The sequence below is a fragment of the Aplidium turbinatum genome, chromosome 2 (assembly GCF_918807975.1).
Source record: "Aplidium turbinatum chromosome 2, kaAplTurb1.1, whole genome shotgun sequence".
Lineage (NCBI taxonomy): Eukaryota > Metazoa > Chordata > Ascidiacea > Aplousobranchia > Polyclinidae > Aplidium > Aplidium turbinatum.
The window spans coordinates 3,216,223-3,230,527 of NC_137473.1; the positions used below are offsets into that span (position 1 = coordinate 3,216,223).

A 14,305-nucleotide genomic window follows, 5' to 3' on the forward strand; every position below is an offset into this window, starting at 1 on the left:
AGTGCTAGAAGGGTCAATGACTGCAGTCAATTGGTTTTCGAGAAAATTGTCCTATCTTTAAAGCGTCTACCGATCGAAACACTCCCGAGACCTGCAGATCACAACTCGCAAACGGTGGTGGCCCTCCGGTGGGAGAGGGGTGCGGTAATAATGCAGTAATACATTATGGTTACCCTTTTCTTATGATGCAAAACAAAGTATGCGAAAGTTGCAAGTATTTGTTAGATGTGCTTGACAAACTGTCGATCGACAAAAACGATATCGCTTGTATCTCCCTGACGCTTTTATTTGCGAATGACACTACCCACTTCTTCCAGATAAAAACAACAAATATTCATCCGGCAGGTGGCACCAAAAAGCAAAACATGCAACGCTTTACAAACGCTGACGAAACGATAGCAGCGTCTCAAATCGTAGAGCATAAAAGAACACTTCACCAAACGGAGCATCACGCCACACAACGAATTTTCCGCGTCATTCAACTGCAACAGAGCAAAAATGTGGAGTTTTAAGATCGGGCTGACCAAGTTGAACGACAAACCATGATGGAAGTGTTCAGCATTCGAACTTGAAGTCAAAGTATCCGCGATCGAAGTCGTGCATTCTGACGAATCCGTCCTCGCCTCCACTGGAGTAACTACATAATATAAGTGTGGTTAGGAGGGTTACCCGAGGGTTTTGATTAATTCTGTCGTCTACGTTTAAGGGAGTGGAGAGGTCCTACCCTTTCATGAATCTCATCAGAGCGATTTCTTAAAGTTCCTTATATTCGAAAATATATGGCTGTTCCTTTGACATGGCTAATTGTCTATGTTTAACATAGATATGCCTATTAATGAGCATGTCTATATGACCTATTCCAGGCTTCTTGATACCAGTGGCGCTGACTAACGAGATGTAGAACAACACAACAATTGTGGACCAGATTAGAAATTCATACCTTCGACCATTTGGATGAAAAGCAAGGCTGTTGATTGGTCCAAAATGACCTTTGACCCTCCCAAACTCTTCCTCAAAGACCAAATGAAAGAACCTCGCATCAAACTTGCCGACCTTTGTGCTTGTGGTTGTCACCTCCATAGCCTCCTGGCCTCCACCGAGCACAACCTGAAGTGACGGAACAATGACGCTAGTTGAACAATAATTACATGTTTATTGTTCATAATAATTACATATTTAAATTTATTGTGTATCTACAGTAACTTGGTTGATATGTTTGTCTTTAGTGATAGAACAACCTCCGGTTCGGCCAAACTCCGGTTCTGGCCGGAGCTTCCTATTTCAAAACAGTCGTTGAAAAAATAAAACATATTCAGCAGCTAATTTTCATATAAAACTAAGAGATTCCTCTGCCTGGAAATATCAGCACAGAAGTAAAAACTTACGTGGTCCCGGATGGGGGATAAGGCGGCAGAGTTGACCGGCCGGTCAGTCTTGTAAGTCTTCAGGTGGTCCAGCGATTGCGCGTCGAAAAGCTGCGTATTACAAAGATCTTTCACTGTGGTCGCCTACAACAAACGAAATCGCTGCCACGACCGATGGGAGGCGTCCAAACGATTGATGACGACACAATACCGGCGCGGGCTAACAAATGATTCAACTCGGAAGAATTACATTTCAAAACAATCAAATAAATCTACTTTCCAACCCAGTAAATCTTCAACAAAGACCCAACTTTAATAAACTACATTTCCAGCAGTGTTGCCCTACCTTCGCGGTCTTGTCTTTGCTGGCAGTGATCAGCATAGTCTGGTCGGCGCTCAACTGCATGTCCTTGATGAGAGCGGTGTGGATGCGGACACTGTGGAGGAGATCTCCAGTCTGCAAGAGGAAAACATTGGTAGAAACACGTAGAAAGCGACTGAAGAAACTAGACGACGGCATCTCAGTCTTGTAAAACTAAAGTTAGCGGCATGCAAAGCTGCCAGGATGTGCTCAAGAAAACGCCAGCATCAAAGTAACATCGGCTAAAAGTAAGAAAGTAACAAACGCAACTAAGTGAAAGCAGTTTTCAGAACAAACCTTGAGGTCCCAGTGGCATATAGTTCCATCGTCATGGCCGGTTATTAAGTATTCGTTCAACGACCCCCATAAGGAACACATTGGCTTCGACATCCTCTCTGTCTCCACAACGAAGCTCAATGCGGGCTCGCTGTCCGCTGCAAAAGAATGTTTGTGAAATCACAATCACCAACGCGGCAAGATCGGTGGACACACAAAAAACAAACTTTCCCCGCAGAGAAACGAATCTTCTTTAACCAGATTAACACTTCCTCCGATGACCACAGCCAACTGAGCCAGTTGGTGCTGTGCTGACCAAGCGACGTCAGGCAGGCGAGAAGTTCCAACTCCCTGATGAATGACTTGCGGCAGTGGAAAGTTTTGCGTGCGACATGGCTGATAGTGTTAGCGTTGTGACGTCAATATACATGTTAGTGTTGAAGTGTTGAAGCAGTCTTAGCAACGTCATTCAATGCCCCCAACGGCGGAACAGGCGGATGAAGCCAGCCAAGTTCAACGACTGTGATGTCACCAGCTCCAATCGTCTTGGCTTGCCTTGCCATTGGATAAAGCTGATGGCTTTGTCAAGTATATGTGTGCTTGTTGAGTGTGCGCCATCAAGTCCACGCTAATCAACCCACGCACAGGCGTCTTCGTAAGACATTCAATATTGTGAAGGCCATCATCCTCGAAGACGAGGGATAGCCATCATCATTAGTCTCAACAAACAGGTGGGGGTGGCTGAACTGATAGGAGCGTCTCTGCAGGAAATTAAATATAAAGCTGGTGCTTGGATCGCTCCTGAATCAACTCCTACCTGGTTCTCTGACGTCGAATATGCAAATCCGAGGTTCCTGTCGCATCTGGTTGTCTGTCGTGTAGTTGAACAAGTTACCGCAGTAACTGAAGTTACAGCTTCTTACGGATGATGGAGTGTTGTAATTATTAATCACTTTCCCTGTCAACCAAGAAAAGCGTCATTGAAAAGCAAGCAACGTAAAATGATGCGCCTGCACCGACGCGCTCCGAGTAATCTTCAATTGACAGGATGAACAACACAGCATCCAGTGAGTTACTTATTGATTTAACGATGCTAATACTGTTTCTTCAGGCTAATCTCGTCCAAGACAATTGATTTTACTTAATAATTTTATAACCAAAATGATTTACTGCTTATTTTTGGTGGGTATCACCAATCACCATATTCATGTATTAGCATTTTATAAAGAAGACATATCAAGGCAATGCTAATTTGTTGTGGCCATGGTCTACGAAAATAGATGGCCTAAACACCGTGCACAAGCGTTCAGAATGGAAGGCTGAAATGTATTGCAGATGAAAGTGTGAAATACTTCTTCAAGTGTTTTTAGTGTTTAATCTTTTCAGTGTTCAACTGTTCATGTGCTTTTTTCATGTAGCAATCTGAATGTTAGCATACTGATAGTTAATAAAGTAATACCTGCCAATGAAAACTATTGAATTTATACACGGAGAATCTCATTTAACATTTGAACTATTGAATTGTGTTTACATATTGCTTGATAAATGCTAATTATTTTCTAATATCAAAGCTTTTCATGATTAATAAAAAAACACTTCAACACTGAAACAATTGAGTAAAAACATTTGAATAAACACTTTAGGCCCGTATAGGACCCAAGTACATGTTAAACGGTGTCTAGGCCGTCTATTTGCGTAGGCCACGGATGTGACACAAACATAATAAAAATAAGCAACAACACGCAAGACTTAATATTCTTCTTCTTCGTTTGAACCTTGTTCTTCGCCACTTCAAGGGTCGAGGGGCTCTGCCTTTTACCACCCTTGGGCAGTGGCGGCGACGCGGTTTAGATGTTTGGGCAGGTGTCGAGCAGCCATTGAATTGATTCGTCATCCAATTCACGCAGACCACGCACACCATTTGGCGCATGGTAGATGGCGCAGTTACAGATGGTGTGGTCTACGGTTTGTTCCTCCATGCCACACTCACAGATCGCGGATGGAGCCATCCCCCATTTGTGCATGTTGAAGCGAAATAGTCCGACGCCAGTACGCAGGCGGTTGAGCCGCACCCAGGCCTTCCTTGGCAAATGCATTCCGGTTGGATGGTGGCTGGTATCGGAGATGAAACTTTGGAGTCTTGAGGAGTTCTTCTTCCACTCCGAGCTCCATTGGTGGTCCGCCCACGTAGCCGCTATTATTAGATTGTATCAATTTCTTTACATTGAATTGTTACTTGAATACAAATCCCCTTGGTTTTATAATGCTTTTAGTTTTGTGACATCGCTGTATAAAAAGATTCAGTTCCTGGATCCCAATTCCATTGCTTGACATTTGTAACTTTTGATTTTGTCTTTGCCATTTAAATTGAGTGCCATTACAATGTTGGAAATTAAAAACAAAACATAAACCTGGTTTTAAAAAGTTAACTTCTTGTACATCAGTAATGAGCATCAACTGTGCAAACCTGTTTCGCAGTCCCATAACTTTGTCGATAAGTCTGCAGCTCCAGTAAGAACTTTTGTTGTATCCCAGTTAACATCGACTGACCACACTGTACCTTTGTGTCCATTGTAGGTGCCGAGTCTAAACATTAGTTATTGTGAGATCCTATAGTTAAATTTGACATATCATCCACTCAACAAACCTTGGAAATTCCAAGTTCAGTTGATCGTCGTCGTTATTGAAAGAAAGTTGATCATGGTGGACAAAAAGAATCACATAACACAGCAATAAATACTAAATAATACTCAACGCATTCGATGAAATGCCTGTGCCGGGTCATGAAATACCGGTATGTTTTTACAAAAGATGCAGCAAAACCTGTAACATCAAATGTAATTTTGTAAAAGATGCAGCTGAAGACTGAATAGGTAAAAATGATATGCAATGTGCATGGTTAGATGAAAATAAACATGTATATACTGCAGGATAAGCACCTTTCTCCATTGACTGTGTACCAGACGTTTGGAATGCTGTCCTTCGATACAGTAAACAGCAAATCACCTTCCCGGTTATACTTGATTTGAGTGATTGACCGCTCATGCCCTTGCAACATTAAAGGTTTCTAAAAACAAAATTTAATTTAAACACAATGAATAAATGCATCCTGTTTAAGTTTTAAAAAAGCAACCTAGTAACTACCAACGGAGCACGTCTTTTAGGTGCAGACAGTTAGGTTCCTACCAAACAGGTGCACACACTGTAGCGTTAAGATATTTAGGTGCGGCGCACTGTGGCACCCGGTCATTAAGTATATTTTAATAGGTGCTTGATGGGAATACTGCAGACAGTGGCGTATGCAGGACTTTCTCATTGGAGGGCCATTTGAAATGCTTTTCGAATCGAAAACAAATAAATAAAAAAACGCTCATTTGCTCATTACAACCATTATTGTGTTCTTTTACGTATTTACCTATTTGCAGTGTTTAATTGTGCATTTTCTGTATATTATTTATTGCTTAATAAAAATCTTCATCCTTACACATGGTGCACCTGTTCAAACAAAAGTGCTAAGTGGGTTCTTGGCTGTACTTGCATAGTCCTGCCACTGCACAGTGTACACTGATGTGTTTCAAACTGAAATTCATTTTGTAACACTGTGGGGAGAAATGTCACACAATCAAGCATTTCCGATAAATGATTGAGTGCAATTTGACACAACTATAATAGCACCTAAATGACCAGACGCCACATCTAAATATTCTGACACCACAGTGCACAAACCTATTTGGTAGGCACCTAAAAAATGTGGATCCACTAGCAACATGCGAGACGGCATCAGCAGAACCTTTACAGCACAGAATTGCAGCTCCTGTTGTCAGAACCAATTCTCATTCACAACAGCAAATGTCACCACCCACCACCATTTCTAACACTTTTTAGCAAATAAAAATGTACATAACTTTTATGTTGGAAAATATCACAAAGCCATGACTATTTGTCTTGGCTTTGATAGATTGTGGAAACATTTATCCTCAAACTGAAAAAGCTTAATCCTGGCACTTGGCTGGCAGTTTCACATATGTGGATTCATTGTGGAGACTTTGAACCACTGATGAAAGCCCGGTCACCGACATTAACAGGGTAAAGTTCCCGCTTGTTGTTGAAGTGTTGCCTGTGAATTATTCCATCCACAAGGTGCTGCTGAATGTTAAGCTGTCCTTGAAAAGTCTTGCTCAAGCACACACTGTGAGAGTTGAAGCCGCATCAATTGATCTTGAAATTTTTGTTTTATAAACCAGAAGCTTGACTAATTGAGATAATAAGTTATTTTCCAACATCTAGTCTAATTTTAAAAAAACTTTAAAATATGCAAATGCTATATATGATATTATATACTTGATAATGAAAGAAATGATAAATAAAAAAAACATTGTATATACTTAAAATACAGCATCAGTAACCTAAGCAATTTTGAGCTAAATATGTTTGAGAATGCTGTTGCAGCTACCCTCAAGTATATATCATGTATATAAGTCCGTCACCATAAGACAGCATGCTTTAAAATTTATATTAAATTAAAAATTACGTTACATTGTCACATCAACAGCAAATTTTAATCAACAAAGTCATGTTAAAATCCTTATCCAATGTAGCTTACCATATTGAAGAATTTTTAGTATTCTTTTTCAAGATTTATAATTTTCTTGCATACAAAGGTGTTTTGAAAAAATAACAAATAAACTTTCCAAGCACTTATTTTTCAATTTGTTTAAGGGGTTAGCAATAACATTCAAATAGCAAGTTACAAAACTTCCTAATAATGAAAATGGAATATAAAGCATAGGTGAAGGCAAAGGGAGAATATACGGTATCAAAAATAAGAGTACGGTACTTGTTGTTTATGTATACTTTTCTTCATATATATATATATTATATATAAAAACAATGAAAACTATCAATACTACAAAAAAGTGCTCAATGCTAAGCAAAAAAGCAACTTACAGCAGAGCAAATTAAATCAAATATAGTTATTACTATCTGAAGCCTTTACAAATTGTTTCACCTAACGGATCATCAGAAGGTCTTATTCAAATAGAATCTATTTTAAATATAAATACAAATAGAATTCTATTTGAATAAGACCTTCTGATGATCCGTTAGGTGAAACAATTTGTAAAGGCGTCAGATAGTAATAACTATATTTGATTATATTCGTACAGTCAGTTCGTACCCTGAAAAAATCGAGAGAAAAAATTAAAAAAAGCCGAAGTCGCTGATCGCAGTTTAATAGCACAAAGCCGAAGTCGGTGATATCGGAGTTTCCCCAAACAATTTGAAACAAACTCCAGGGTTAGGGTTAGCGGAAACTGCGGAAAAATGTTTGCGGAAACTGCGATCAGCGAGGGTTAGAGTATGGTTAGAGCATAGATTACTCTATGGTTACAGTTAGGTTAAGTGGAAACTGCGGTTAGCGGAAACTGCGGAAAAATGTTTGCAGAAACTGCGATCAGCGAGGGTTAGAGCATAGATTACTCTATGGTTAGGGTAAAGGTTAGCGGAGACTGCGGAAAAATGTTTGCAAAAACTGCGGAAAAATGTTACGGAAACTGCAATCAGTGAGGGTTAGGGCTAGAGCATAGATTACTCTATGGTTAGAATTATGGTAAGGGTTAATGGAAACTGCTGAAAAAAAATTTGCAAAAACTGCGATCAGCGAGGGTTAAGGTTAGAGCATAGATTACTCTATGGTTAGAGTTAGCGGAAACTGTGGAAAAATGTTTGCGGCAACTGCGATCAGCGGACTTAGGTTTTGAGCTATTTTTTCTTTCGATCTTTTCAGGGAGAAAATTTTAAAATGATTGCGAAAACTGCGATCTGCGACTTCGGCTTTTATGGTCTATGGTCCGAACTGTTCATGGTACGAACTAGGTTGCAACCTTCTAATTTATGATCAAAGATATACATTTGTACAGTATATTGTATGTTTAGTCCATAAATAGTCAAATGATTTGTTTTCTTCACATTAATTACAAGTCCAATCTCTTCAGCTAACCGGCTTTGGGCACTTTTAACATTTTCATCCAGCAGAGCAACATCATCAGCAAATGTCACATCATACACAAAAGAATTTATGCTTATATTTAAAATCGATTTGTTACACTTGAAATCCTTTCAGTATGTAATCCACTAGCTTACTATTATAAATAAATATAGAGCTAAACTACGGTACGGTATCATCTTGTAGGATTCCTCGAGTTACCGGAAATTCAACTGATTTTTTTCCATTTATTAAGATAGAAGCAAGTTGGTCAATTGGTCATTGCATAGTGCTTTGATTCCCCAAGTTATTTCTAGTGGTATCTATACAATTATATATACATGTCAAATGCTTTTTGAAAATCAATAAATGTGATAATTTGATGGAGTTTTCTTGTATTCTTTTTAAAAGGTGAATTTGTTCAATGCAGCTATGAGTTGATCGAAATTCAGACTGTGTTGATAGACGTTTCTTTTCAAATGCAGGTCATAGACAGTTCAAAATCAATCGATTATCATATATAATTTGTGATATGCAGTCTGACCATAGAAAGAGCTCAACATCTTTCTCCCTTCGACCACATAGAAACGAGCTTTTGCCTGAGGATGGGTTTCTTTCTCCATCCTACTATTCTTATTATGACTGCTCAGTGCTCATCCACATCAATATTGAAACTGGCAATTTCAATCTACAACACTTTTCATTAGGCTGTTGCCAGTCATTTATTACTACATTTGTGCTTCTTTTGTTTTTTTGTGGCCATGCTAACTACAGACATATAGCCTACTACATGATTTACTATTCAGGCACATTTTAAACCTTTCAAGGTTTTTGCCACCTTTTTTCGTTCATTAACGTGCTGGTAGGCCTATATCGACTATTGTGGTTAGTACTAGTAGTATTTCTTTCGTTCCACATGCGTTAATGAGGAAAAATAAAATGAATGAATGTTTCTTGACGTGTTGCCCAATGCCCATGTTGGCCATCCAATCAAGAAAATCAGTGTTGCCAGATTCTGACACCAACAAATTCCACTAAGCTGTATCGCAAATTTCATTTCACCAACACTTTAATTTTATTCATTCAGCTCAATTTGTTCTTATTTCTGACCAATGTAGGCGTAAATGCAATCCGTAGACCACCGCAGCAGACGGAGTGCTACTTACACGTAGGCTAATATTGTAAGCGCTCTTTTTGAAACATCTCCGACAAAAACTAAATTAGGAGAACGTTCAATGTTGGCCACCGTATTGTCCTTGTCAGAACACAACAATAGGTTAAATGATGAAGTTCTAAAATAGAGTTGAAAACAAAATCAACAAAAGGAAAAAAGATAGCAAAACCATATAATTTTAAAACGTACATGCGGTGTTGATTTAGAAGTTACGTAGATAAAAATAAATTAAACACGGCCACCAAATTAAGCTAACGGTTTGAAGTTGGCGAATTAGTTGAAAAAACCAGAGATATAAATACAAGAGATAGGCAATAGAATCCGCGTGCGCTTTAAACAGGCGGCGATGTTGAAAAGCGGTCACGGTTGATTGGATAGGGATCAAGCGGCAGCTCTCGATGCCCGCAAACTGCAAAACGTGATAATTTCAAGCAGTTTACCAGAGGATTACAGGTTTAGTGAGGAAGTTTCATGGAATTTGATGGTTCCAATTCAGTTTTGTAGAGCTTGCATTAATATTCGTCTATTGGAAAATTAAATATGGTAGATAACTTAATTGCTATCAAGCTAAGTTACCGTATGTATTATTGACCAGTCGGCAATAAACCTAGCAGATTACGGTAGCCCTTTTGGATTTATTGATTATTTTGCGAGTAGGCTATATGTAGGAAGCAACATGCAGGTTTAGCAAGAGTTTCAGTTTTTAAACTAACTAGCTAAATACTTAATCATGGGCATGGTAGTTCTTATCACCATTTGCAAGATTAGGTTATGAATTGTGGTGTATTTTACAGTTATGAATTCTGTTGTTATAATCATTCATATTTGTTTTATAATTTCAGGAATGTTATCATTATGCTATTTATTTGCAGTTATTTATTAGATTATAAATGCCAGCTTCGAATCGCCCAATCCCTCAGTGTCACACGGATAGAAGTAAAAGGTTTTTCCATATTTAAACTGTCAATGTTTATGCGAAAGGGAAGTACAGTGTGGCATAATGAAGTTTTGAAGAATGTCATACTTAAGTACAGAAATGAACGTGATCCAAGAGATAATATTAAACAAGTTCTTCACAAAGGAAATGCTGGAATTTGTGAGAAACACTTTAATGCAGAGGACATAATAATAAATTCCAAAAGTAGCAGTAGGCTAAATCTTTGAAGTTTGGTGCCGTCCCATGCTTAAACTTGCCACAGAGAACCGGTGATAAGCTGCTGTATCCACTATGCGTCTAACACTGGTCCGAGACCGAATTACACCATCAATACATGAAAACATTGGAGATGTCAAAAAATCTTTTAACAGGATAAAACGAATTGGGTGGCAATTTCAAGAACATGCAGATTAGCCTATATTTCAATTCAAAAGAACGACCTTGTTCTTATTGTAAATATCTCAACATTACAATACAAATTTAGTGTGTCTAACTTTCATTTTAAAGTGTCTGAGGACAGTCAGGACACAATGTTCTGTAACAAGCTTGGTGCCCAAATCACAGAATTAGAAGCACTTCCAGCAGTATCCCTGACTTCCAGCAAAAATGTGTCCCGGTATTACAACAAAGCCGGTCATTGGCACTAATTGCATAGTAGGATACAATGTATTACAATGTTGACTGATTTTCAATAAATATTTTTTAAAAGTCAACTTGAAGTTAATCAAAAGAATTGTAAAACAAAATATCATCCTGAGATTATCCGATTTGCTCTCAGCCTGCAGTTAAAAAGTTCCTCTGCATATGATCAACTCGGATCAACTTCGTGGAGTTTTGCGCTTGCCATCACAACGTACTTTATTTGATTATCGTCATGTGCATCAAAACCAAACCGGGACATTCAGCAATCATATTCTGGATGCATTAAAAAATCAAAGTGATTCATGCAAAGATTTTGAGAAATACCTTTATATAACGTTTGATGAAATGAAAGTAGCCTACGATCTAATTTAGTATTCAAATCGGAAACCGAAAAAAACATATTATTCAACTACTGATGCCAGACTTGAACAATTGCAAGGTGTATTTTTGCCGTATCTTAATAATTGGCATGAACAGATAAATGCAGACACTCAAGTTTCCAGGAAAATTAGAAAAAAGAAATTCATATCTGACCAAACCTTTAAATGATTGAAATTATCAGTTAATGTCATGATTGGAATTATCGAATGCCTTTTCTTTTGTCAAACAACATGCCATTTGTTTGTACAAAACGTGTGAGCCAAGATTGATTGATTGATTGATTGAATCTTTATCCTCGGACTGGGAAAGCTTCTTGCAGAGCTTAATCCTGGCAGTTTCGCATACTTGTAGAGGCTTTGAATCACTGACGCAGGCCCGGTCACCGAGATTGACGGAGTGAAGTTTCCGATTGTTGAAGTCTTGTTGCCGGGGAATTATTCCATCCATTAGACGCCGCTGAATGGAGAGCAGTCCTTAACGTGCGTTGCTCAAGCGCACACCCCGAGAGTCGAACCAGCGCCGCTTGATCTTGAAGCTTCTTCGTTCCAGAAGTGATGCGCTAACCAATTGAGCTATCGGGGCGGACTTATTGGAACATATAACAAACAAACAAACAAACATATAACATATAACATATGACATATGACATAAGACATATGACATATAACATATAACATATAAGACGTATTGGAACATATAAAACTTCCATTTTCCTATAGCCTAAAATATATCGTATGCTTTTATAACCTTCGTTTTCAAAACGTGAACTAAGTGAACTCCGAAATCGAAAATACTGTACTGAATGCCTCGTAGCCTTTCCCTTATCGCTGTTGATCCATATCCACGCACCGTGACGGTGACGTCATCATTTTTCAACATCGATTTACGAATTGGCCACTTTGCCTATCTCTGTATTTATATCTCTGAAAAAACAGTCCGTTCCACATTTCTAAACCAACTTCATCACCGCAAATTTGCTTCAAAAGAACGTTCATCAAACTGTCGTATAATTAAGCGACAGTTATTTTTTTACAAAGAGAAGAACGGCCAAAAGCAATATCAAATCAGTATATTTCAGTCGGCAGCAATGACCGAGTGGTTAGCGCGGTGGGCTCGCAGTCGAGAGCCTGCATGTTCGACTCCAGCCAACCCCACTTGCTGTTGTTTCTCTGGGCAAGAAACTTTACGATAATTGCCTCTACCCAGTGATCGATTTCGAGTAATGTGTACCGGTAGTACTAAATTTAAGTCATAAGTAGAGTAGACGATTGGAAACAGACATTGCTGTCGGCTGCAGCGTGGGTCAGGTGTACGTCGGAAGGCGTACACCGATGCAAAGCGCTCAAGTCCGCTTTACCGCAATGCAGGGTAAATATATGAAAAAACAAACAAACAAACATCTGAGTTAAAAACAAAAGTAAGTAAAAAAACACTTGAAGATATTCAGGATGGATAAGCTACCTAGGAAGAATCTTTTCAATTAAACAAATTTTTCCTGAAATTTGTCTATCAAACTATCCTGTAACGTCGGCGTTAGACTTTTTAACAATAAAAACTTTTCGTACCGGTATTGAAGTAAAAAAGTAAAAACGATTTTTCAAGCCAAGTCTAAATAACGTTAGGTTTGAAATGTTTTTAAATTTTTTGCATAACATAACTAGAAAATTTTGAGTATTTGTAGATATTCAACAGATCCATACAATTTTTCTAATTTTTAACACATTGAACAAAGAGTTACATTTCAAACTAAGCTCATATAGCCCACTTTTTGAGTTAGTGATAAGTTGTTGGCAGTTGACGTGAAAATATCTGGCAACTCTGCTCATGAGGGGAGCGTTTCTTATTTTTTATTTAGAAAATTTCTGATATAATGATTGTGACTTGCAAGAGTCTTTAGACTGGGATAAAAAAAACTTTTTGGAAAGTTAAGTTTACTTTGGCGTGCTAGTAGGAAAAGTCTTTGAATCACTTTTTGTTTATCGTATCCAGGCTTACACCTTAAACTTTTTTCGTTGCGACGCTTTTGAAAAAGTCTGTTGGACTTGCGAAGCACCCAGATATATCTACTATAGAGGAACTTTAGTCATTATTATTAATTTGTTTGTGTTTTCAGCCTTCATTTGTCTCTAGGCAAAGTGAGTTAGAATTGCGCTATGTGATTGTTTTGTTTTTTGTTTGGAACCATGTGCTAATATTCGTTAGGCTACACTTTTTTTTATTGTTTATTTTTGCGACTTTCTGGTAATAAGTGGTAGGCCACACGGACACTATATGAAACTGCTGAATGGTACGCAAATTGAAAAAGTTTAGGAATCACTGCTTTAAAACATTGAAAAGCGTACACTCCGAGAGTCGAACCAACGCTTCTCCACTCTTGAGTTACTCCTATAAGCTGTGCTTTAGAAAAATAGCCTACTATTTTAAAGTGAAGTTTATCACCATCCTGTGCCGTCTGCAGACTAAAGGTTGGCTGCCACTTGCTTCCACACGTCACGTCTTTCCGCTACTCTTTGTACTTCTCCGATTAATGTAGCCTAGCTGTCCTGCTGACCCTCTCAAAATATGTCCCGCGAATTCCATCCTTTGTTTTGCTAAATCGATTGCCCATCTATCTTGCACTCCAATTCTTTTTTTAATTGCTTCGTTTGAAATGCGTTTTTGAAATGATAATTTTAATATTCTTCTGTAGCACCAGAGTTGAAAAGCATTAATTTTTTTTGTGAATTTCTTTGTTGTAGGTCCAACTTTCACTTCCATATAGGCTATGACATAACTTGTTAAATATAACAAGATAATAGTCTCAGTTTTAATAATTGCAAGTCTATATCTCTTTCCAGCGTTTCGATGAAACTAGACATGCTGTAAAAGAAAACGTTAAAAACAAAGTTTTTATGGGAATATTTTGTATTCTGTAGTTTTGGTGTAGCTATAGCTTACAGTCAGAAGTGGGCAGTTGCTCGGTACATTTTTTCTGGAGTAGCGGTGTTACGTTTTTTTTTTAATGTAGTGATAGTGGAAAAGCGCTACATTTCTTTCAAATGCACTTCCGCTACTTTCCACTTTAAAGTGAAAAAATGACTCGTTTTTGGAGATTTTTTATGAAGCATGAAATCAAAGCAGAAATCATTCGAGTATTACGGGAAACATCCAGTGATGTAGCCTAGGCGTATACAAAAAATATTGACGC

General features: G+C 38.2%; 1 protein-coding gene across 1 annotated transcript; it reads right to left on the reverse strand.

Annotated features, from left to right (window-relative positions):
- Positions 1-271: 271 nt before the first annotated feature.
- LOC145788244 (eukaryotic translation initiation factor 3 subunit I-like) lies at positions 272-6,756 on the reverse strand. Its single transcript, XM_082600020.1, has 9 exons — positions 6,605-6,756; positions 4,941-5,068; positions 4,469-4,587; positions 2,819-2,959; positions 2,023-2,159; positions 1,711-1,821; positions 1,386-1,475; positions 941-1,107; positions 272-637 (listed from the first exon to the last, which is right to left on the reverse strand). Exons 1-9 carry the CDS (start codon positions 6,605-6,607, stop codon positions 556-558), a joined length of 978 nt encoding a protein of 325 aa, XP_082456146.1. The 5' UTR covers positions 6,608-6,756; the 3' UTR covers positions 272-555.
- Positions 6,757-14,305: the final 7,549 nt, after the last annotated feature.